General features: G+C 33.9%; 6 protein-coding genes across 10 annotated transcripts; 2 read left to right on the plus strand and 4 right to left on the minus strand.

Annotated features, from left to right (window-relative positions):
- The first annotated feature begins 103 nt into the window (after positions 1-103).
- LOC144470684 (trimeric intracellular cation channel type 1B.1) lies at positions 104-3,855 on the plus strand. Of its 2 annotated transcripts, XR_013494176.1 has the most exons (9): positions 104-381; positions 1,622-1,778; positions 1,887-1,982; positions 2,061-2,149; positions 2,233-2,320; positions 2,400-2,520; positions 2,590-2,760; positions 2,870-2,957; positions 3,047-3,855. XR_013494176.1 is itself a non-coding variant. In XM_078182121.1 (8 exons), exons 1-7 carry the CDS (start codon positions 261-263, stop codon positions 2,743-2,745), a joined length of 828 nt encoding a protein of 275 aa, XP_078038247.1. In that variant the 5' UTR covers positions 104-260; the 3' UTR covers positions 2,746-2,760; positions 2,870-3,855. The 2 variants fall into 2 exon arrangements, 1 of the variants encoding a protein (XP_078038247.1); XM_078182121.1 differs by having other exon boundaries at positions 2,870-3,855.
- LOC144470681 (uncharacterized) lies at positions 1,757-7,051 on the minus strand. Of its 3 annotated transcripts, none has more exons than XM_078182115.1 (7): positions 6,849-7,051; positions 6,234-6,685; positions 5,951-6,172; positions 5,204-5,887; positions 4,991-5,122; positions 2,218-4,932; positions 1,757-2,142 (listed from the first exon to the last, which is right to left on the minus strand). In XM_078182115.1, exons 1-6 carry the CDS (start codon positions 7,046-7,048, stop codon positions 4,151-4,153), a joined length of 2,472 nt encoding a protein of 823 aa, XP_078038241.1. In that variant the 5' UTR covers positions 7,049-7,051; the 3' UTR covers positions 1,757-2,142; positions 2,218-4,150. The 3 variants fall into 3 exon arrangements, with proteins under 3 accessions (XP_078038241.1, XP_078038240.1, XP_078038242.1); XM_078182114.1 differs by having other exon boundaries at positions 4,991-5,146; XM_078182116.1 differs by having other exon boundaries at positions 4,991-5,146; positions 6,844-6,975.
- A 320-nt stretch (positions 7,052-7,371) lies between these two features.
- On the minus strand, positions 7,372-8,859 carry LOC144470683 (uncharacterized). The gene is made up of 4 exons (XM_078182120.1): positions 8,272-8,859; positions 7,830-8,198; positions 7,662-7,758; positions 7,372-7,580 (listed from the first exon to the last, which is right to left on the minus strand). Exons 1-4 carry the CDS (start codon positions 8,614-8,616, stop codon positions 7,372-7,374), a joined length of 1,020 nt encoding a protein of 339 aa, XP_078038246.1. The 5' UTR covers positions 8,617-8,859.
- Positions 8,860-8,991: 132 nt separating this feature from the next.
- LOC144470682 (mitogen-activated protein kinase p38b) lies at positions 8,992-13,329 on the minus strand. 2 transcript variants are annotated; one of them, XM_078182119.1, is made up of 10 exons: positions 13,024-13,329; positions 12,358-12,487; positions 12,018-12,076; positions 11,775-11,916; positions 11,538-11,700; positions 11,391-11,462; positions 10,409-10,488; positions 10,069-10,147; positions 9,812-9,985; positions 8,992-9,704 (listed from the first exon to the last, which is right to left on the minus strand). In XM_078182119.1, the coding sequence occupies exons 1-10, from the start codon at positions 13,125-13,127 to the stop codon at positions 9,628-9,630; spliced, it is 1,080 nt and encodes a 359-aa protein (XP_078038245.1). In that variant the 5' UTR covers positions 13,128-13,329; the 3' UTR covers positions 8,992-9,627. The 2 variants fall into 2 exon arrangements, with proteins under 2 accessions (XP_078038245.1, XP_078038244.1); XM_078182118.1 differs by lacking the exon at positions 10,409-10,488 and adding an exon at positions 10,862-10,941 and having other exon boundaries at positions 13,024-13,328.
- An 893-nt stretch (positions 13,330-14,222) lies between these two features.
- Positions 14,223-17,837, plus strand: LOC144471270 (uncharacterized). Its single transcript, XM_078183149.1, has 2 exons — positions 14,223-14,961; positions 15,522-17,837. Exons 1-2 carry the CDS (start codon positions 14,595-14,597, stop codon positions 16,958-16,960), a joined length of 1,806 nt encoding a protein of 601 aa, XP_078039275.1. The 5' UTR covers positions 14,223-14,594; the 3' UTR covers positions 16,961-17,837.
- Positions 17,838-17,930: 93 nt separating this feature from the next.
- On the minus strand, positions 17,931-23,136 carry LOC144471269 (uncharacterized). The gene is made up of 7 exons (XM_078183148.1): positions 22,978-23,136; positions 20,694-22,868; positions 20,458-20,620; positions 20,227-20,387; positions 19,945-20,158; positions 19,027-19,878; positions 17,931-18,964 (listed from the first exon to the last, which is right to left on the minus strand). The coding sequence occupies exons 1-7, from the start codon at positions 23,059-23,061 to the stop codon at positions 18,153-18,155; spliced, it is 4,461 nt and encodes a 1,486-aa protein (XP_078039274.1). The 5' UTR covers positions 23,062-23,136; the 3' UTR covers positions 17,931-18,152.
- Positions 23,137-23,249: the final 113 nt, after the last annotated feature.

The following is a 23,249-nucleotide window of genomic DNA, read 5'->3' on the forward strand; positions in this document are numbered from 1 at the left end:
GTTTACTGCCATCTGTAGGTAAGCGATTTAAAGAGGCATCAAAATTTGCTGGTTCGACGATAAGGTTTTTTTTTTAATGGTAGGTGGCCGGGCTCCATAACTAGCAGACGACTGAGTCTAGCAGACGGCGCGTAGCTAGCGTCGTTCGCGGGCAGCCGAGATTGCGTTTTAAAATCGAACATTGTCGAACATTGAAAGACACGGTTCCCGGAGGCCGACAGAGCTCTAGTGTATCTTAATTACGGTGAAAATCAGTCGAAATGGATCCCGAAGCATTCCTGGATATGGCCAATCAGGTCATTAAATTGAAAATGTACCCGTACTTCGACATCGCACACAGTGTACTCTGTGCGCTACACGTCAGAGAGGATTTAGGACCCGGTAAGCCAAAGCCCACCCGACCAATTCTAAATTTAATCCGGTCACAGAGCTAGCTTATGCCTTTTCTAAGATTATGTTTCGCCCCCTAAAATTGTTCATTTCATTCTTTTCTACCCTGATTCATCGATTCCGCCTGTCTGTGATCTTTTTTTACTATCAAGACCATCCCCGATTTGATATTCTTGAATCGCTCGAGGTATAAAAATACTCGGCGTGCGCCTCCCTGCGATTATGAACTATCGGTAGAATTAATTCATTCTATTTGATGATTGGTAATATCCAATGTATTTTTATACGCGCCAAGCCGTTTACTATTTTTAAGTTGTTCTTTGGGAATCTACGGTTCGTCTTAATTTTAGCTTCTTCACCGTGAAATGCACATTTTCTACTCGCGGTAATTAAACACCGTGTATTATATATATTCTGGTGGCAGATTTTAAAAAAATCACAAACTCCCGATCGAGTATTTACTACCGTAAGGTCTTTGGCACAATGTTAATAATCTTATCTTATAGCATTCACTGAATCTACCCAGCTAATCTATTTCAGTATACACCTTCGTGTGTAGGCCAGATTTTGTTCAAAATTTGGTCTAAGAGCTTCTCATGTTACCTTAGATATATATATGTACGAATAATTTGTTGTCAAGTCTACTGAAAAACATAGAGTGTGCAATGTGAAAGTGCATTATAATGACTTCACAATGCACCAAGAAAGTTTTCTCTCAATGACTTCCTTATGCAATGAACTGTGAAGGATAAATCTGTAAATAACCAGAATTGTTTCAATGCCTTCCTTGTTCTACACTGGTACTATGAATGAAGAATTTACTTAGCTCAAATGGAAATCAAAAATTTGTTATATAGAGAAAATAAATTAAATAATATTTTTCAATGTTATTATATTAAAACATTAATTCTACGTTTGTGGTAACTTAGATCACATTTGTATGTATGTGTGTGTGGGTGTATCATAGCATACTTATAAGGATTCTGAGTGACCTAGTTGAATTAGAACACCCCTTGATATTTCATGGTGTATCAAACGTTCAACAAATCACTTGGAAACGTATTTGTTCGTTTTTCATATTATTTTAATTATTTTTAATTATTTAAATTCTGCAAATTAAAATCACTTGAATTTTTGTCAAGATCATGTTTGCTTTATGAAAAACAAAATTGTAAATGTTACAATTGTAAATGTTAACGAAGTATTTTTGTTTAATTTTTGGACAAAATAGGTGCCCAAGCGTTCTCCAGAAAACATCCTCTATCATGCTGGCTTTCAACAATGTTGGTGACATTCGCAGGTGGTATGCTATGCAATGGACTCTTGGGGGAACCGATACTTGCACCTTTAAAAAATACACCACAAGTTCTAGTTGCAACCATTGTTTGGTCAGTATTTATTTACTGCAGAACGAATGATGGTTCCATTGATTTTTCATTCATTTATAGTTAAACTGTACAAAATATATTTACAAATGAACTTATGAACATATTTAGGTATGTGATATTTTATACGCCATTTGATATTGGATACAAAGTAGCCAAATTTCTACCAGTAAAACTTGTATGTGCAATTCTGAAAGAAACATATAGGCAAGTATAAAATACTACCTGTTATTCGTTACTTTATTATCTGTAACTTATTCTTTTTATATTTTCCATCAATTTTAGGTGTAAAAAGGTATACGATGGAGTAACCCATGCAGGAAAACTTTATCCAAATGCATATCTCATCATGATTATAATTGGAACACTTAAAGGTAAGCTTTACTGTTACAATAATTACATGTAAGCAAAATATATAATAGACACAACAATCTCTACTCACTTCTTTTATATGTAGGCAATGCTGCAGGCTTTACGAAACTATTTGAGCGTCTCATACGAGGTGTATGGACTCCAACTGCCATGGAACTAATGCAGCCAAGCTTGTATGCACATCCCCCTTTCTTCTATAAATTATTCGGAAGATTAGTGCGAGAAAATTGAATAAGAAATAATTTGTTTCAGCCCTACAAAAGCTTCAATGGTTGCATCGATCATCTTTGTGCTAGATAAAAAGACTGATCTCATTTCTGCACCTCATGCATTGGTTTACTTCGGCATCGTTATCTTCTTTGTGTACTTCAAGGTAGACATTCATTTTACCATTTGAAGCTTTAATATTGTCTCTAATGAGTTATCTCTAATGTTATTTTAGTTATCATCCATTTTACTCGGTATTCACGATCCGTTCGTACCCTTCGAAAATTTGTTCTGCGCGCTGTTCCTTGGAGGAATTTGGGATTCGTTAGCCAAATTTCTGGGCCGAGGCCAAGCTAAAGACGAGAAAGCAGATGCCAAGAAAAAGGACTAAACGTTTGTACATTTTGTACGTATACCCTTAAATAATACCATGGATGCACATTACGTAACTTCGTGTCAAAGCGAAGTGTATTACTCGTAGCACTCGTCGTAATTCAATTTTGTTTCGTCAATAGGTGCATAAACTCTCCAAAGAAATTCATTTTAACACTAGCAATAATTTGCTGACGAATCAATGAATGGAAACAATTTCAAAACCTAAAAGTACGACACTCGCATGTTGAAGCGTGACCACCGACAAATCATTAAATATCAGAAGTACAATAATTTATTATTATATATATTTTATTAAGGACGAGCGATGCATACAGCGGAGAGTGACTTCAATTACTGGGAAGATCAGCAGTATTATGTCTGTTAAGAAAACAACTTGACGCTAAAGTAACTGCAATTTAACCGTACGCTGTAATGAATCCGACGATTTTATAAAAAAGAACGAAACGTAATTTTAATATTAATTATATTGACTAGTCGAAAAATGATTGTTCTTAGAAACAATAAGATATACGTGCAATCCGATGCACGAGCATTAGAAATATGTCCCTAGTTACTGATTTTTTGATAATATATATTACATATACCTCGTATAAAATTATAGTGATCGAATTTAAAAATGTTATTGATACGGCGATTTTGTAGTGCAATACACAACTTTCCTTACAATCTAAATGCATGTTAGGAATTATTAAGGCAAATTTAAAATATTCTAACTTTGCCATGCATCTTGTAGCGACGAAACCACGAATCGTCGTTCTATCATGCGGTATCTGTCACGAAGGTACGAGTAAACATACTCAGGATGATAATGAAGTTATATACTTTCGATGCATATTTCAGTGATAAGATTTCGATTATAAAATACTTGACAGAAAATTTAAAAATATGTAAAAAATACTCGAGGGGACTTACACCTCTTTTATACTATTTTATTATAATATCAAGGGTTGGGTACTTGCCACACATGCAGGTATCAAAGTGTTTGCCTTCGATTCAACGATGTGAACATAATTTACTATGAAAATTAAATCCTTTAATTCTCATATGATGTTCCATTTGTCAGAATGTTGTACATTTTCATGTAATAAAATGAAGTTTGCTCTTCCATGCTTGTAGCCTGATGCACCATCCTTATCGATTTACACAATAAATGAGAACATTCTTAAAAAAAGAAAAATCTTTTTATTAATAACTGATAGCATTAGTGATAAAGAGGTAGCAAGAATCAGGATTGAAGTTAAACCAATAGAATACCCAGAATAATATATTTCAATATGTTTATTAAACTCCATAAAGTTCAAAGGGTAATAAGAGCAAAAGTATATCCTGAGTAATTGAAGTGCATCTTCAGGTTAATTATCGTCAAAAGCACATCTTGAAATAAATGTTTACACGATTAATTAGTTGCTTCTCGCAAAAGTACATCTGCGTGTCGGGTATGAGCACAATGGAATTTTAGAGTTATGAATATTAAATTCATCAACATTTGTTACGTCAGTCCAATCCTTATCAGAATATGGTTTGCCTTTACAGGTATCATCACAATGGCTCATACACAATTGTTCACGATAATTACGATTAACTTGGTGTTTAGGTTCTTCCTTACGTGGAGATATACAAACTGTATACGGCACACAAGTAGATCTACCGCATGCTTCTACACGTTTATCAGTTAACGTTTCTTTATCAGTCTTCTTTATTGTTTGAGCATCAGTACACTTTATCACTCTGACTAATATAGGATCTCGCTTTTGTGTACCAACAGTACTTCTCAAGTGTTTATCTGTTTCTACTTTATTGAAACAAACAGAATTATCCAAACCATTCTGAATACCCATGTCGCAAGTTCGTAACAATGATCCATCAGTACCAATGTCTTTGTACTCGCAACAGGTGCAAACTTCTTTGTCAGCAACCGGTTTCTTTATTTCTTTGAATGCGGATGCTCGATTGCTTCTATCTTCCTGAACACCTGTAGATTGATTAATCGGCTTATACGGACCCTCTTTGGTCATGGTTAATTTATTTACGCAGACGCTAGGTGTTTCCGCGTTAATCGAGGTTTGTATGGACTCGTCTTTGGAAAGACACACTCCAAAAGCTGTGAATGCATAGTCTTTAATTCTCTTCACCATCTCAGTTGCATCAGTTGCGCAGCCAATGCTGTATTTTTTTTGTTCATCTAAAATCAACGTTCTTCAGGTAAAAAGATACAAGGAGGACAAGCTTCAGTAACTTACAATCGGTTTGGGACTTTATGCAACGTGACACACGGTTTATCTTGGGTGACAATATCTTGCATAGAAATTGTTGCAGTACTGTGTTTACTGTAGGATCTTTCATCAATTCGGACATGTTACGTGGACATGTGTCTGCATTGCACGATTTTATTGTAGCTGTTAGTGAAGAAAGGTGTTTCAATATTTATTGAGGTTGTAGGATCTTTAACTTACTTTCTCCTACTGCAACTTCTTTATAATCCTTTTGTTGAAGGCAACGCTTTAAAGATCCATGAGATTTAGCCCGCAATGGGAGTACACATTCTCCACCTGTACCAACGCTCTTGTAACTTACAAGAGTTACAGAATCGCTGCTATGAATTCTATGAACAGACGATGATGTTCCAACATCCTTCATTCTTTCCAAAGAAGAAGAGCGAGTCATGGTTTGAACTGAATTTTGCCTAATAGTTTGAATGAATGCACTGCACCTTCTTTCTTGTGGCACGCATATTGTACACTGAGTGCCCCTTTCCTTAAACGTTACTGTGCTAGTGTGCGCATTTTTCTTTAATTCAAGAGACAATTGTGTGCCTTCTGTGCACAATTGTGGTTGCAGACACTGAATTCCTTGAGTACATTGACAAACACTCTGCGTTCCTGTTGTGTGCATTTCTAAATTTTTCTTGGAGTCTGGCAGAATGATTTTGAATCGAGTGCAAGCTTCTATAGCACCACCTCCCAATGTAGTCTTCACTGAAGGATCAAGTTGCATTACTTGCGTCTGAGGAGACTCTGTAGTCTGCGTTTCTGTGTCTAATGCCAACATTTTGGGTGGTGTTGATTTGGACAAGTTTTTTACAAAATCTCCAGAATTATCTGTGTACGTTTTCGGATAAATGAAGTGATGTGTCGCATCTAACAAAACGATGTCAACATTACGGAAATACATCACACCTACATGTTCTTAGCATCATGTACCTTTAATGCAACCACTACATGGTGCATGTTTCAAATCAGGCGATTCAATGTTATAATTGGCACAGGGAATAATAGTTCTCTGTTCTTGCATACGTTCCTGCTGCAGGTTCTCCCAGCCACACAGGGGACACTTTAGAAACGGTGGCTCGTACTTTTCGGTACTTGCTTTTGTCGAATCAGTAGTTATTGAATTTGCCGAGTTAGATGGAGTCTTAGGACAATCTGTTAAAAAGTAGATGCCGTATTATTTTATTGACGCCACCGTTAAAAAAAAACGGTTTACCTGACAGTTTCAAATTAAAGGTTTTCTTAGGTTTACGATTAGAAAGTTCGTCTCCATTTCGAGTCTTTGACGTGATCCTTGCTTGAGGACAAAGAACATACTTTGTCCGTGTACTTGAACGAACTGTAGTGGTTTTGCTAGGTATGTACTTAATACTTGATCGAGCTGATCTGCTTCTTCTTGCGACCATATCACAAGTTGCATTCATGCATGGTTGAATCCTCGTTTTATCTTCTTTTCTGTTAGTGTAACGAATGTTATCACTGCTTAATGATTTCAAAACGGATGTGTCTGGAGGCACAGTTTTTGCAGCTACGACACTATTCGTTCTCTCCTCGTCACTGATCACTTTCATTAACATGTTTGCCACAATATTATACCATGGGACTGGTGATTTGTATTGCTTATGCAATTGCAGTCCTTTAATCGTTCGCAACTGTTCCTTCTTATATCTGCATCGATCAAAATAATTACTTTTTATTAAATTAAATAATTATACACACAGTAGATGATCATTAAAGTGAAATTTGTGATTATTAATTAGTTGAAAAATGACTACGTTCAATCGTGTTAGATTTCTACTTTTGCAAACTATAATGATCGGTCGTACATTACTTTTCTCTTATCAGCTTGATCTGTTGCAAATAGTCAGTTATAGTAAAACCAGGCACACAGAGGTCATCAATAATCCTCTGTAACGCTTCATTCTTTTCCTTGCAGTTGTAATAGCGTTTATCATAAGGGTTCCAGAGACATGGGTGTTGCTTATATACTTTCAAGAATTTCATTATTAATTTCTCATTCCATCTGGACATTTTGTTAAACGTGGTGTTATAATCGATCTTATTTTAAGCCGACGATCCTGCGAGAACATCAAGTTCGATATTTTGCTCGTTTAGAATTTTTCATGTACTGTCATGGTGGAGTTTTTAACGGTTAAGAAACACGAGTGAACTTGATCGCAATATGCATCGAACGCGAATGTTTATCAAATCACTCTACATAATTTTATTGAATCTTCCTTTCTATGGACGCTATACGTACGTTCATGGAAACATGTATAATGAAATATTTTGCTTTTCAGAGTTGTACAGTAAAAAATTGTATTACTAATTAGATAAAATCGACTTTATACATTTTATTTGCTAAATCCGCAAGACGCATCAGCTTGAATTTTGATCAAGGGTAAACCGCAAGTGCAAACCGTTTTCTTCCGTATAATATTGCATTCGCTACAACTAGAATTATAACAAGCTGCATTAAAACTGTGAGAGATATATTTCATAGTGCCTAGACGCTCTTTCACGATCAAGTCCTGTATACGTCTCTCCAGGTTGATAGCGGCGTCTAACAAAAGAAATAATGTATAAACTTAATAAATTAAATTAATATATTAATTAATAACTGAAAATTCAATATTTTATTTACCGAAATTAATGTTTCGCAACTGACACGCGATACTCTTCCCAAACATGTCGAATTCGTCATAGAATGTTCCCCCTTTATGTACTTCATCAGCGTCCTCCTAAAAATATTTTCGTCTATCAGTTTACTATGATTTTAATTTATTAATGGTGATAGTTTTGTGCGCATTACCGAATTACTCTTAGCAGATAGAGTCGTATAGGTTTGACATGATCTGCATGCAGTTTTAAAAGAAGAAAGATCTGTTTGCATTTCACTGTCTGCAGTAATACAGTTTCTTGTATTGCATCCTGTATTAATCCTAGTTACTTGTGAATGAGAATAATTTGTTCGTTTATCTCTTTCCACTTCTGATAATTGAACGTACTTAGGACTTGTTTCAGGTTGTGTTCTGTGAAATTCACTACAGCCACAATTTGTATAAGGACAATTACAATGCCTTTGCGTTTTTTTTAATTCCACCATATCCGAATTTTTTAACTGACCAGTTACTTCGCTACTATGATAATCTGTAAGTGGACTAGTTTCCTTGTTGTGTACCTAATAGAAAAAATTAGTTACTACAAATAAATAATATTTATAAATTATGATTGCAAAATTTGATTTAATTTACCTTCCAAGAGTCATTTCTGTAGCCGCAAGGTTTAACAAATGGGAAGAGTATTTCATGTATTATTGGAAACCAATTTACTTTTGGTTTATATATTTTCTCGCAAGATATCGCTGCACTAATTTTGGATAATTCATAACAATACTGCGCCTTTATCTGTGTAATCCTTTTTATACAATCACAAACTGTTAAAAATCTATTAAACATGGACTTTGCAATATTTTTGTACGCTTTGTACCGGCTGAGTTTGTTTTGGAACTCAGGATGATAAGGATTCCATAAGCATTCATGTTTACTATAAAGAATTACTAATTTTAAAGTGTGACATTCTGTCCATGTAAATGACATGATATTTTTTTAATTATTTTTGCATGATCAGGTTATTTAACCCTCTTTAATCAACCACCAATTATCACATCATTACAGCTTTGCAATTACATGTCTTAAAGATGCATTAAAATCTATCGCAAAAATTTTCTTTTTAAAAGAATGCGATAAATAAATTGCGTTTAAATTCTTCATTATACATACACATGTATTTAAAACATTACTAAAATTTAAAAAGAAATAAAACAGTAAAAAAGTGAAAAGATACTTGAAGTAAACTAAAAGTCCCTTTCTCTATTGACTTCCTTTCCATAAGTATGTGTTGTGCATCCAGTTTTTATTAAACAGTTTTCACCAAAACTACTCGTTCAATATTACGAGAAATAAACAATATGTAAAGATCAAAAAATTTATTCGGCCATTTTTGTTGTTAAAAGCATTATATTAACTATATATTATCATATACGTGACATGATTTTAAATTATTTGTGCATGATGTAATAAAATGAATTCGAATGTTAAAATTGATTTAACATGTTTTCCGTTACCGACTAGAACCAGCAATATATTTAAACAAAATTTAATGCTTTGAAGCTAGTGTTATATTTTTTGCACTACGAGGTATCTCACTTAATGAAAAATATTACTCTGTTTATTTAAGAAATATTCATGTACTAATTCTAATGGCATTATTGTAACTTCAAAGCATCTAAGTTCATGGAAACATAATAAAATGTTCATGTATATCCATGAATGTCTATGTTCCATAGATTCACATTTTGAAACGATCTATGTGTATAGAGTGAAAAATATTAATGTTTCGTCTATCGTACATCATTAACAAAAATATACATTCTGCCTTCATTACGTATAGGCTCGTATGATTAACTATACTATTACTTATGTAACATTATATACAATGACGATTTTGTATATAACAAATATATATATATTTTTTTCTTCTGTAATTGTTCCTTGTTAAGTTTATCTTACTATGCTTACGTCTATATTATTTATGCTACTGACATGGCTTTATGAAACAGGTTCAATGGTTGAACATGTAGGTAGTTGCTGTGGTTCAAACGTTACCACTTCGTGATAAACGAGATCTGAAAATGACAATATCTCATAGTGATTCATTATTCTATATTATAAATTATATTCTTATTATGAATGACTTCTATGTATTGTTCTCAAAATAAATTAAAAATTATACCTTTCCATCTTTCAACTGGTAAGTCCATGTCCTCGAAGCTCTGGTCATATGGAAGCGACACTGGTTCATCCGTTGGATCCGCGTACTGAGCAAGATATGGGTGAGCTAAAGCTAGTTCTGCTGTGATTCGTTTCTCTGCATCCAATTCCAGCATTAACTCAAGTAAATCTATGGCTGTAAATTATAGCTCTTAGTATTCCTCAGTATATGTGTGTTCTAATTTATACAAATATAAAACTTCTTTAATTAATACCTACCTAAAGGATTAGCTCCTCTGAAAACTTCTTTGAAGTTTTTCTTCTTTAAAGGTGGTAAACTTTGAATATAATTCTTTGCCTAAAACAATGTACACAATTTTTACATAACTATGTTACCTCGTACATGTAGAAATTATATAATCATTTTCTAAAGCTATGAATATTATAAATTATTTGTTATACCACACTTTTCGTACATTTTTAAATAATCTTACTCTTCATACAATATAAACTCAAAGCAAAATCATTTTGTTGTATGCAATTAATTTTATTTTCCTTATTGTATTATTAACGACTGTGATAAGCGTGTAAGAAGATGTTTATCTTATAAACAAATTACCTCTTGGCTGCTAATTTTGCTTAAAGTTTCTTCTGTGGGTGTACCACAGAGTACTAAGACTCGTGTTAGATGATCAATGGCTGCTTAAAGTTAAGGTATGCTTAAAGCATATTTCATTATACATACAATGGGGAAGATTTGAATTAGTATGGACTATGTTAGAATTGCGCGTATTCAAAGCGGTAGTCTTCATTCCAAATGGGGATTGTAAAACAGAATAGAACACATGGAGAAAGTGATATATATACTCACAGAATACATTTTCTAAAAACAATGTTGGTTTTATTTGCATCTTGTCAAGCTCAATAATCGAAAAATGATTCAAATATTATCTATTTCGATGTCATAAAGAAATGCATGCGAGGCATTTAAGCCGTAACATGGTATAAATTGATAACATGCACTATCAAAATACTATATGGATTACTATTCGACAATTTAGGTATTACTCACCGACTCGGATGAAATTTTTTGCATGAACTCGTCTCGTGGAGTACCCAAAATTTCCATTATTAAGTTCAGTTGATGTATATCTGCTCTTGCTAAGGTTCCACCACACCTTTCTCTACTTTTACTAAACTTTTAGTTATTAAATAACATTACAAATGATGTGACTGTGCACATTGAAGCACATTAATAAATTACACATATATATGTTCCTTCCTTTTCAATAAGTAGGTTGCTTTTGCCATTGAAAAAGTCGAAGCTAGACAAAAGCAAAAAGTGCCAGAAGGCAAATAAAAGAAACTGTATTAATGTATTAGAACCGAAAAATGTTAAAGCAAAATAAAAGCCATATGTAGAGCCTTAGCAATAAGCACATTTCTTTTTAAATTCCGTGATAGATAAAGATTTGTAACATTTATTTCACAGTTAGATATGAAGTTGGGTAGTGGATGTGTTAGTATAACATGATTAGATAGAAAGCACAGATAGAGGCAGATTAATTAGAGCAAGTACTTATGGAGCTTAAAAAGGATACGATCTGTACCAGGAAATAATGTTCTTCCTGTTAATAATTCTGCCATTATACATCCAACCGACCATATGTCAACTAAAAGAGAAAATGGATGGGAATGATATAAATACAATTAGATAATATTTGTAGGCAACAGGAAATAGTAATTACCTGTTTGATTGTAATGCATCCAATTAAGCATGATTTCTGGAGCCCTGTACCATCTTGTGGCAACATACCCAGTCATTTCATTCTCAGTGGGTCTGGCTAATCCAAAATCTAAAATCTTTAGTTCACAATCCTCATTTACAGCTATGTTGGAAGGCTTCAAATCCTATATATTGAAAGAGATTTTAGTTTTAAATCTCCCCAGTGATTACAATAATTTTAATATCCATTATGCTTTACCCTATGTATTATACCCGCAGAATGTATGTACTTAAGTCCTCGAAGAATTTGATATACAAGAAACTGTACATGGTCATCAGAAAGCTTTTGTGTCCTTACAATGTTATTGAGATCTGCACCCATCAGATGCGTAACTAAATATCTATTAGAAGTACATAATTATTACTAACACTTGATGAACAGAGTTTTAATCCTCCTTGTTTATTGAAATGATTACATTGATAAATCTTTGGAAATACATACACCTGTTGAAATTCATCCAAAGAGGAAGATGGATGAAATACATCTAACAGACCAATTACCTGTAACAAATATTAACCATATCATCTATGAAGCAAAATGTATTTAATATAATTTAATAATTGAGCAATATAATTTAACTTCAATATTTAAGAACATTTTTTAGAGTCGTGTAAATCAGTGAGTAAAAATAAAATTCAGTAAGCAATAGGAACATAGATCTTCTTAATTTTAGGTGCCAAGACAAAATTTCTAAATGTCTACTTTTCACAGTGCCAACTGCAAGAATGCATTATAGATGCATTTGTATATATATATATGTAGACCAGTCTTCTTTACTCACATTTTCATGATTCATATGTTTCAACATCCTAAGCTCTCTATATGTTCGCTTAGCATGTACAGCTGACTGGAATGGTCTGGCTAACTTTTTGATTGCTACCTTGTGTCCAGTTGTTGTATCAACTGCTGAACTGAAACAATACATATACACTTTATGACTAACTACTTAGTCATATGTTAGGAAATAGTTTAACAAGCCTGTGCTTGTCTGTCTATTGTTAAATCTTTCATTATCTCGCTAAAAACGCATTGTCAATAAACAAATAATATCTAATAGATTTATGCTAGGAAAATATCATTGTCAAATACTCTAATTTTAGTTCTCGCGATATGTATACATATACATATATATAATGCTAGACCGCTTTATGCATTCGAACGACTTCTCATGACGATATTTCTCAACTTAACATCTGAAAGAACATTTCAAAACTCGGAAACGTAAAAAATAACTATCGACTGACGTTCAATAAATTTGTAAAATTTTAAGCGAGGGAAATGCCAAAAATGTCAAGGTTATAATCAGTTCATGGTCAAGATAAAATGCTGGGTTATTTGTGAAGTAGAAAACGTGATAACGTAAAAATTGAATACAATGCCCAGAATCATGAGACCGCTGACTCTTAAGAAACACAATTGTGACGTATTTAATTGTTGTCTAGCTTACCATACTTGACCGTAAGCCCCTGATCCCACTGGAGTTAGCATTTGATATCGTTCCGGAACCTCCCATTCGGTCCTATTTATTTCAATTTTATGAAACTGCGGCATGCTATACACGAAATTCTATCACTCGACCAACAAACTACACACGGATACGCCTAAATTAACAACCACTATGCACTAACGTTTGGGACCACGGTTTATAGACACTTCGAACATTTCCAAATTAGCCTACTATTAAAAACCACACATCCATCGTGTGTAACAGTGCAGTCGACTATGACAATCGATATCGTACTGTTTTTTCATCAACGACTAATCGACTTCTGTCTGTCGATTTATTTAAACCGCCGCATACATATACACAAGCTACACACACATATAGAACTCTATTGTACATGTACATACCTTTGTTTCACCAATAACTTTTGTCTCATTCAAATCGAGCATGGCAATTCTGAACTTGCGATGAATGAAACCTGTACTTGACGACATCTTTAATCAGTCTTGACTAAATTTGATTCATAGCGAAATAAATTACAACTCAGATTAAACGTAGTAATCAGTATGTATAATAGACAATTTCGAACTAGAATAAATACGGTAAGAGTAATAATTAAATTAAAAGTAAAAGGTACATATAACAATAGCTAGCTTTGAGTTGTCTTTTTTCATTCTACATTTGCTCTATTCATTCTTTCTACAAATGTATAAAATCCGCAGTCTACTAACAAAATTTGTCCTCGAACTTTGTCTTGCTCCAAATCTGTAATTTCTCACACTGCATAATTTCAATTTGAATAAAATTCTACAATAATCCTTGTTGAATTTTGAACGATTTTATAATGATAATCACAAGCGATCCCAATGTATCGATACTGTAATTTCGATAATAAGAGACGCGCGCGTTGAGATTGTTTTCCTGTGTGCTCAGTGATACGTGTAAGCATGTGTTAGGTATGACGGCAGCACTGTTCAACAGTGAAACGTTAGCCAATCAGATCAAAGAAATTTTTGTACATGCCTTACCTACATTTCGCTACAGCCTGAACACCGTTCACGAATATAAGGACTGTACACATGTAACAATAAAAGTCAACTTCATGCGGCAGAAGTTTCTATAACCGGTATAGTAGGTCTGGTTTGTGATTGGTCGAGAAGCCACGAGGGAGGGATGCGCGCGCATTGATCAGAAGCCGCGTGTAGAAGCAGTCGTTACGACGATGCCAACGATACAACAAGCGTATCGAAACGTTATTACGTTGTTAGTGTTGTGCTGAAAAGAAATCTTCATTATTGAATTTTGATTGTTCTTACTATCCGAAAATCAACGGATAACCTACGGTGTTATTGGTCACGACCGCCATAGTGACGCACGCGTATCGCGTATCTTATATCGCGCCGCACGGATTCGTTTTGGCGGTTTACCAGTTGCACGCGGCATACGGAGGGTAGTGAACAGAGAAAGGACGCGCGTGCTAGAAAGAGAGGACAGAGATTAGGTGGTGTACAGTTGTAGTAACGTTGATTTTGTAAGGTGACCGGCAAGCTGCGCGGTGAAGTGAGAAAGTTAATATGGAATTGCACACGCCGAAGCGTGAGTCGCGCCCTTTGACGGAAGCGTTGCCGTGCAGCCCGCCGATGTGTGATACCATGCTTTATCCATGGAATTGGGGCGAAGAGGCGAGGAATGTGAACTTAAGCCCGGGCAGCTCATGCTCCTCGCCAGAATATCGTGATCATAACGTGGTTACCGCGCGAACTGACCCACGGTCACGTTCTGGAGGCTCTGAGAGTCATCGTCGCGGTCGGCCTCGAGCAGATGCTCTTTCTAATCTGATGATGCAAGGAAGCACGTCGCCGAGCAGCATAAAATGCACCTATTGTAACAGAGTCTTCCCACGAGAGAAAAGCCTTCAAGCACACCTGCGTACTCACACAGGTATGCTTCGGCTCTGCCGCTTTTACAGTCTTATGCCGACTTCTCTCTGCCCCACGGAATTACACGCGCTGTTTCGTTCAAACTTTCTGTGAGGAAAATCCATATAACGTCCGTACAATAATGTGTACAGCTGTACGATTGCAACTAGACTCGCGCAGAACGGCAAGCTTCATGCACTCTCACGCGTCCCGCCAATCGCCATCATGCGTGCTTTAAATAGTTAAATGGCTTGATTGCGAAAATTACGAGTAACCTGAATGAAGCCGCACTACATGTTTTTGTTTGTTAATGCACGTTGTTGTGGAAAAATTATTTCTTCGAATTCTGCGAATTCTTTCTTTGTTTAAATATTGATTCCACGCGGTCTTTGTTCGAAGCGAATGATACGATGCACGGATCTTTTTTTTCAAATTGTCCAGTGCTTTGTAGACGGAATTAATTATAAGTAATTCTTTTCGATTTATTTTAACGACTCTTTCGAAAGTGTAATTTTTATGAAGTCCCTTTTTCGATTTTTAATTTTTGAAAACGTGATATCATTAAAAAAAAATTTTTTTCAGGCGAACGACCATATCCATGCGATTATCCAGGATGCACAAAAGCTTTCACGCAATCTGGACAATTGAAAACTCATCAGAGATTACACACAGGAGAAAAGCCATTTTTGTGCACAGAACCTGGCTGTGAGATGAGATTTACACATGCAAATAGGCATTGTCCAGATCATCCTTATGCTACTTTGACCCGTTCAGATGACTTTGTTTTAAAGCCAGTATCCGAAAATACAGATTTGCCTCATGATGTTACAAGGTGGCTAGAACGTTACAAGATGTCTAGAGAAAGAGAGGACAGAACACCTACAGGTAAAAACGACCGCAAGAAGAAATCATGGAAAAGTAGTTCTGAAAATCATAAAAAAGTGAAGTCTAGAAAGGGCCTAATGATGGATGCAACAGGTGAACAGGAGAACTTAGATTGTAAGGCCTCCAATCAAAGATTATATTGTGGGGAAAGTCAAGATAGTCAGGATGATAGTCAAGATGAAGACCCAACAGAAACGTGTAATATACTACAAACATCAGAAGATGAGGAAATATCTACTAAATTGGCAATCTCTCCATTAAGAAGACCCCTAGACAGACTTCAACCAAAGAAAAGATGGCTACGCGAAGCCTGTTTGGAACAACAATTAGCTAAACCTTTAAACTGGGACAATAGACCTGTTAGTGTATCTGTCACTCCTTCATTTAAAGTTAACAACACTCAGGTACAGTGGAACACACCAACCGATAACTTGTCTAACATTTCCGACGCGTCGTCCTTGGACGCATCTAAGGAAATTGAACTGGCAAAATCCGAATCAGATCCTACCTACATAAATCCTCATGTAGGGTCACCTTGGGATATAACTAATGGTAATAATGAATCTCTGAAAAAATCTATAAAAGAGGAACATATTTATGCATTTGAAACACCAGCTACATTATCACAATCTATTTGGAATTCTCAAAGTAATACCAATAGCTTTTCAAACAATACTCAACAAATTAAAAGCAATATTAGCCAGCCTCTTTCTAAGTATGAATGGGATAATGAGGTCATCAAGGAGAACTCTAAATCTTTGTCGAATCGAGCTCACATAAAAACCACAAGTCTTGCACAGAAGGAGGTAACTAAGCAAGATGCTTTTCTGCAATCTCATATTAGTGAGAATATAATGAGACCAACTGTTTTAATGTTAGCTGGTAGTTCTAACAATAACAATAATAAAGATAATGCATCGAAAATAATTCCAATCGAGTTTGAGACAACAAAAACTGTTGTTAAACATGAGAAAGACCTTACAACATTACCAATTCCTGAAGACAGTCAAAAATGGTTGGGTGCATTAGCTTTGATGGAACTAGCTAAGAATCAGGAAAAGACAAGAGATATAAGTCTAAAGCAGGACAAAGACAATTGCTCTGAGCATTCTGAGTTAAATTATACCCATTTATAGACTGTGATTAATGACTATTATGATTCTCATTTGTGTTATTTTTGTATGGCAGAGAAAAAAGAAATAAAATGCATTTATTGCCATAATGCAGTTAGTCATCTAATGAGCAAAGAAAGGAAATTCATTGATTACAGTTACATGTATTTTTCTTCTTACGCAGCACTTTCTAATTACGTTATTGTTTTACAATTTATGATACCTACATGTTAAATACAGAGAATTGTTTTTTTTTTAAATAATTAATATCCAATATTAATTATGGTTCACTTTTGAAAACGATTATATAAGACTTCGAAAATTTTTATTTTCTAATATTTTGCAAATATTCTACTTCCCAAGATTCTTAATATTCCATTATGTAATAGGAAACTATGACAATATTTTACGACTGGTTGCACGTTTCCTCGATAACGAACAGTGAGTGTATTGAACTTTGTTAACTATTACAGTTGTCATTATTTTCTCATAATGATGACACATTGAAAACGACGATATTGATACCTATCCTGAAGAAGACACTACAGTTGCGAAATCAAGACGCGAAACCTCATTATATAAACCATTTGTCTTTCTAGGTAATAATGCAAAAATTTATTTATTAGTATCGGCCATACTGTATAAGAATGAAAAATTTGTGTGATATTTAGAGTGGTAACAAAAGAAATTTACAAAGAAAATTTGTTTTCAAAAAATATTGAAGTTTGTAAAGTATTTAATTGGAACAGATACGATTATTATTTATAAAATATAGTTGTAGGTATAAAAAAATAATGGGTACAATAAAGTGACGACTTTAATTTGTAATCATTATGTAATTTTAACTCCGATTTTTTACTGAACATGTATATATGTGAAATATTTTAATAAATATTTTCTGATATTCTATGCTTCCAAGGTTCCTATTTCGAGTACTAATTATTCATGTGTAATGTATATATATTGGACAACTTATTTTTTGTATTTCGAACGATTTATTCTTTAAAGTCATAAAGCAGGCGTAATTATGACCAAATGTAAAATTCACCTAGATCTTTTGTTTTGTTTTCATTCTTTACAAAATAGAGACTACAGTAAATACATAGTCTTACTTCTCTTTGTACACAGTTATACAGTCTTTTAAATTATTCATTAAAAATAGGGTTTTGGCAATGAATTGCATCTGCAATATTACAATCATTTTTATTTAGATTTTCTAGCTTTTGAATTGTGTTTCCCTAGTTACTACATTTTGTTTCGATGATTTTCTTGTAATTCTTGTTCTGGTATTTTTGCCTACATTAATTTCTCCTATTATTTGTATATTATTCTCCTCGCTTGGTCTCCTTCGATCAGTTTTTATTTCACTGACCAAACAACTGTTATCCTTTCGTTCCTCGGTTTTCAAGTTTTTAAATAATGCAATTACTTCATCGATCTTAGTAGAGTCGATTGAAGTCACCTGCTTCGAACGACGCGTAGTTCTAGTTGCCCTTTGCGTCGTCGCGTTGACCTTAAGCATTTCTATTTTCTTGACTAATTTTTGTATGTTACTATTAGTCGCGGGCTCCTCTAACTCGTCCACAAAATTATGCAAATGGTCCGAAATGTTGGGCACCAAAGACGTAACTTTATTTACAATGTCTTTCATAGAAACGTTGTCAATATTTTCAGTCTGTTGCTTGAACTTTTGCAAGCTAGATTTTGATTCATTTGTTTCTTCTTCCGTTTCATCCATACTGTTCGAAGTTTCTTCATTGAAAATCTTTCTTTTTACTAATTTGTTACGAGACCTTGTCCCTCGATTTTCAGACTTTGGTGAAAAAAGGACTTCATCGTCACTATCGTCATTGTAGTTCATACTGACTTTACTAAGTTTCAAAAAAGGAGGATTTCGAATTCGCTTCAGAGTAGGTCTTTGTATTTGGGAATTGTTAATGACTGGAGTAATGCAAATGGTGTCTTCAGTTCTTACTTTTAGCTCGTACTTCGTTGTGTCAATGTCCGAGGCGTCAGGGACTGTAAATGCTGTAACAAATAATAGTTAGTCACATGAATTCGGTAGTTTTCAATATTTAACAAATACGTACTTGAATAGTCCAGCTTATTAATTATGTTTTCAAAATTGTAATCAGCAATTAATTCTTTTGCCGACATATAAACCGGATGTCCTTTAATCTTGTATTTATCGCATAACTCAATTGCTAATGAGAGTAGTTTCAGTTTTCTTTCTTGCCCTATCTTTAGATAATTTTTCAAAAAAGAATAAAAGTTGATTAATAGAAGAATATAATCTGTGCTGTAGAAACGTTCTTCCCAAGAAAAACGTTCCCTTTCATTTTCGGTCATATATTTTTCTGTATTCATTATTCTCTCTTTTATCTTAAACGCGCCTGTAAAATGCTCCAATCCGGCTGCGAAATTATTTTGTAGTGCGTATAACTGGGCTCTAATATGAGTACACGCAAATACTAAATAATTGTATGACAAATTTTGACACAAGTAACAATTACAGTTCTGATGGCGCATGAACACAGGAAGATCGAAACATTTGTTTCTTAGAATTGGTGATGCATCATTTCGTGGAACATCTCTGATAGGCTCTACGACACGTATCGGTGTCAACGCATTTTCCGTGATCATTTTTTTCGGATTACTATTCATCGATGCTTCAAACATTTCAATATTTAGGATGTGTTCTAGACCCTGTAGCTTTATTTCACAATCGTGTAATTGTGAACGAGACAAATCAATGTAACAGAGAGATTTCAATATTTCTGCGACTCTCATAGTGGCACCCAAAGACTGTGCTGTCTTCAACCGTCGTATTAAATGAGAACCAATTTCTCTAAATGATAATAAACTGTTCAATCGTAGGGACAAATTAATTGTTGCAGAAAAAAATATGTCGATGTCAAAGAGATGCTGATCTTGAGGTTTCCCTAGTAAAAAAAAAACTATCTTTATTAATTGAAAAATGATGGTGTTCGTAAGATGTTAACACTTACATCTCCGTTTGGATAGTTCTTCATTTAAATTAACCAGGCTATACAAAGTTTCAACGATATAATATGTATATTCCTCATGTTTGATATCTTCTTTATACAATGAACAATTGTACAGAAGCCTGTCTAAGCTGTATAAGTTTAAAGTTATGTTAGATAAGAAACAGACTCCTGGTAGTTTCCTAGATTCGTCTAGTAATATCCTAGCTTCTTCACACTAATAAAAAAGGTCGTATAAAATATTTATATATACAGTTTTTAATGGCTTATAAATAATTGACTGACCATATTACGTTCAAAGTAGAAATCCGATAAACTTATCCAAAAAACGGCAATTGCATAGATCATCTTTTCATCCTTGGTATCTTTATATTTGTTGGCGAGATCTGTGGCTGTTGTAATCCAGCTTCGGTTGATGTATCTCAATGATATGCTTCTACCAGTAACTAATAATGAAGGAAGGTTTAATCAATAATTTATACCTTTTACCCGTGGGACTACAAAATATAGTTGTACCGTAAATGATTGCTCGATCGTCTTGCAATTCCGAAGCTAATTTATATGCAAGTTTCCATATATTGACCTCACATTTTTCATAACGATATAAACGAGCATATTCACCGGCAATTATTAACGTATGAAGTGTTATCAATCGTTCATGATTTTCCATAATTTGTTGCTATCAATTATAAACAACTAATTGATGAAGTAGCATTTAAAAATGAAACAAATGTTATTTTTTTTATACTTACAATATTCTGTTTGACACATTTATTCCATTTCTTCAATGCTGTCTCCAAATACATCATCATTTTGGAATCTTCTTTAACATTTATCATGGTATAAGCTGGTACCACATCACGGGTGTCATTTTCTCCGATTTCCGACAACTTTGGAGCATACAACGCGAATGTTGTATTTTCCATTTCTATTTCAGTCTTTTTATTTGCAACATGCAAGCGTGCCACAAAGATATAAAATTCCAAATTTGCTTGCAAGCATAAAACATAATTACTTGATTTTATCTGTTTTAAATTGGAAATAGCTTGCTTTAGGTAGTTTAAAGTGTTCTCATTGTAATCAAAATGTAGCAAATGATATACTAACATTTGAACGACACGAGCGTAATTTATTGGAGTTGCTTTTAACACTAACATTTCGTCCAAAACTTTGCAAATGGCACCTGAAAGATTAACCTTCGCTTCTTGTAAATTTCTTGCTTCTCTTAAACATATTTCAATAAGATCGTACTGCGACAATTTAATAGACAGTCCTAATTGTTCTATAATTGATCCATCCGATTTCAAGCAAGCTATTATGGTCATATCCATTATCTTCTTATTAGTAATGGATTTATGTTTAATATTTGTCCACATACGAAACGCTTTTGATTCAGGATCATTATAACTTAATAGAGCATTTAATGCTGACGCAGTCATGGCTTCTCTGTACATACCATGATTAAAGTGAAGAGAAGATAGTCTATGCAATGTGGTACACATGGGATTCTGAAGACTAATATATTTAGATTTTTCTTGAATACCTTCAAACTCTTTTATGGAAGAGCATAGTAAAGAAAGCAGAGATACGCTTTCTTTGTAGAAACTTCCTGCCATTATGCCTACATTGTAAATCAAAGCACCATTTGTAGACCACAACATTGACCAAGACATGCAGTTGCTCTGTTTCATTTCATAAATGTGAGCTATATTCTGCTCTAAGAAGTTATATGCAAGATTATACACATCCTCAGACAAATCAACTGCAAAGAGCTTACTAATTAAATTGACACATCTGGCTTTTATTACCACCACATTGTACATATCACTTCGGACCATACACTCTTTATTTTGGCAAGTTTTGCATTTATTTGATGTCTGTTGCATAAAATATTTACTTGTACCAACAATCAACTTCATGATCTCTAATAATATACCTTTTTCTAAGAATGATTTGTTTCCCACTTTTATACATGCTTCCCAATATAGGAACAATGACTCCAAAACCTGAACAATACCGAATGTAACCCATTTAATACATCCTAGGTAATGATATTTCTTTGCAATTCTTTCATAATTATAGCAGCAATCATTAATACTATTAGCATTATCTTTTACAAAACAGTTGTTTGGTTTAACAGTTGCCAGACAGAATGATTCAAAAACTTTGTAGCATTCATAGCATTCCTTGTCTTCTTTTAGAACCATTTTGAAATGTGTGCTTAAATTATCTAAAGTGTTTATCACCAAATTCAGATTTTGTTCATTAACATTTTCACACACTATTCTGCTGATTATAAGAATCATATGTCGAGTTATAACATGTTTATCGTCTTCCTTTAGATACAGTTTAATTTGTCTCAGATATTCACTTGCAAACACACAGAATTCCATGAAACCAATGTCTGATTTTTTACTTATTACCGCTATTTTATCTAGATGTGAATTTATCTCCCCAAGTAAATGTCTTGTATAATTTTGGTGGACTATTTGTATTATTTTCAATTCAAGTTTTATAATCTCTTGCAGTTCATAATAATACTTGATATTTAAAATATTTCTTTCTAATAACTTAACTGCATCATTCACAGAATTATGCCATAAATTATCTATTTTTAGTAGTATATTGCTCACACTTAAATCATTAGAGCATAGAGCTTCTGTGTTTACAAAACAACAAACATTGTATGCTTCCTTATACATATTCACAGTTAATAAACAACGAACTATATGATACAAACTGCAAACAAATTTATTGTTGTCAGGTATTTTGATCAAATTTTGACACAACAAACAAGTCAATCTGTAAATCTGCATGCCAATAGCACAGTTCTGTTTGCAGCATTTGTCTGCAGTGTGTGATAAATGTAACAATAGTTTAAAAACGTATTTGCTCGTATTATTAACTAGGCCTGGACAAATGTTTATCTGAAAAAATTTGATTTAATCATTAAGAATGTTTAGCAAAATTTCATTAATAAGAAAACTCACTACGTTATATATGTATTTCAAATTTGTTTCATTGAATATAACCGACCTGAATGTCTTCTATTACTTCGTCCAATTCTCCTGCTTGTATTAATAAAATCCATTTTCTTATTCTCTCTTCAGTAATATTCATTATTTAAAATAAATATTAAATTCCTGTTCGTTGCCTTAACGGACAATTGAATTTGTAGCCAGTATAAACGTATAAACCCACTCCTCTCTAGTCCATATATACATAGTAGATAGATGGCATATCCGATGGTGCAGGATATATTCTAACAAGTTTCTATGCGCTAGGACTCAGAATTAATTGCACATGAC

The sequence above is a fragment of the Augochlora pura genome, chromosome 6 (genome assembly GCF_028453695.1).
Source record: "Augochlora pura isolate Apur16 chromosome 6, APUR_v2.2.1, whole genome shotgun sequence".
In the NCBI taxonomy this organism is placed as follows: domain Eukaryota; kingdom Metazoa; phylum Arthropoda; class Insecta; order Hymenoptera; family Halictidae; genus Augochlora; species Augochlora pura.

Bases quoted from the DNA above. Each gene is read 5' to 3' on its own strand.
- LOC144471269 (XM_078183148.1), bottom strand. From the start codon at position 23,061: ATGAATATTACTGAAGAGAGAATAAGAAAATGGATTTTATTAATACAA. The intron at 20,159-20,226 runs GTCAGTCAATTA...CTTTTTTATTAG, and splicing joins TCTACTTTGAACGTAATATG to TGTGAAGAAGCTAGGATATT. The intron at 19,879-19,944 runs GTAAGTGTTAAC...TTTTTTTACTAG, and splicing joins AGAACTATCCAAACGGAGAT to GGAAACCTCAAGATCAGCAT.
- LOC144470683 (XM_078182120.1), bottom strand. From the start codon at position 8,616: ATGTCATTTACATGGACAGAATGTCACACTTTAAAATTAGTAATTCTT. The intron at 7,759-7,829 runs GTAATGCGCACA...AAATATTTTTAG, and splicing joins TATCTGCTAAGAGTAATTCG to GAGGACGCTGATGAAGTACA. The intron at 7,581-7,661 runs GTAAATAAAATA...TTCTTTTGTTAG, and splicing joins GTTGCGAAACATTAATTTCG to ACGCCGCTATCAACCTGGAG.
- LOC144470684 (XM_078182121.1), top strand. From the start codon at position 261: ATGGATCCCGAAGCATTCCTGGATATGGCCAATCAGGTCATTAAATTG. The intron at 2,150-2,232 runs GTAAGCTTTACT...TTTTATATGTAG, and splicing joins TATAATTGGAACACTTAAAG to GCAATGCTGCAGGCTTTACG. The intron at 2,321-2,399 runs GTATGCACATCC...AATTTGTTTCAG, and splicing joins GAACTAATGCAGCCAAGCTT to CCCTACAAAAGCTTCAATGG.
- LOC144470681 (XM_078182114.1), bottom strand. From the start codon at position 7,048: ATGTCCAGATGGAATGAGAAATTAATAATGAAATTCTTGAAAGTATAT. The intron at 6,686-6,848 runs GTAATGTACGAC...TGATCGATGCAG, and splicing joins ATCAAGCTGATAAGAGAAAA to ATATAAGAAGGAACAGTTGC. The intron at 5,888-5,950 runs GTACATGATGCT...TCGTTTTGTTAG, and splicing joins ATGTAGTGGTTGCATTAAAG to ATGCGACACATCACTTCATT.
- LOC144470682 (XM_078182119.1), bottom strand. From the start codon at position 13,127: ATGCCGCAGTTTCATAAAATTGAAATAAATAGGACCGAATGGGAGGTT. The intron at 12,077-12,357 runs GTGAGTAAAGAA...TATTTGTTACAG, and splicing joins AACATATGAATCATGAAAAT to GTAATTGGTCTGTTAGATGT. The intron at 9,986-10,068 runs GTAGGTATTAAT...TATAATTTACAG, and splicing joins CAGAGGAGCTAATCCTTTAG to CCATAGATTTACTTGAGTTA.
- LOC144471270 (XM_078183149.1), top strand. From the start codon at position 14,595: ATGGAATTGCACACGCCGAAGCGTGAGTCGCGCCCTTTGACGGAAGCG. The intron at 14,962-15,521 runs GTATGCTTCGGC...AATTTTTTTCAG, and splicing joins ACACCTGCGTACTCACACAG to GCGAACGACCATATCCATGC.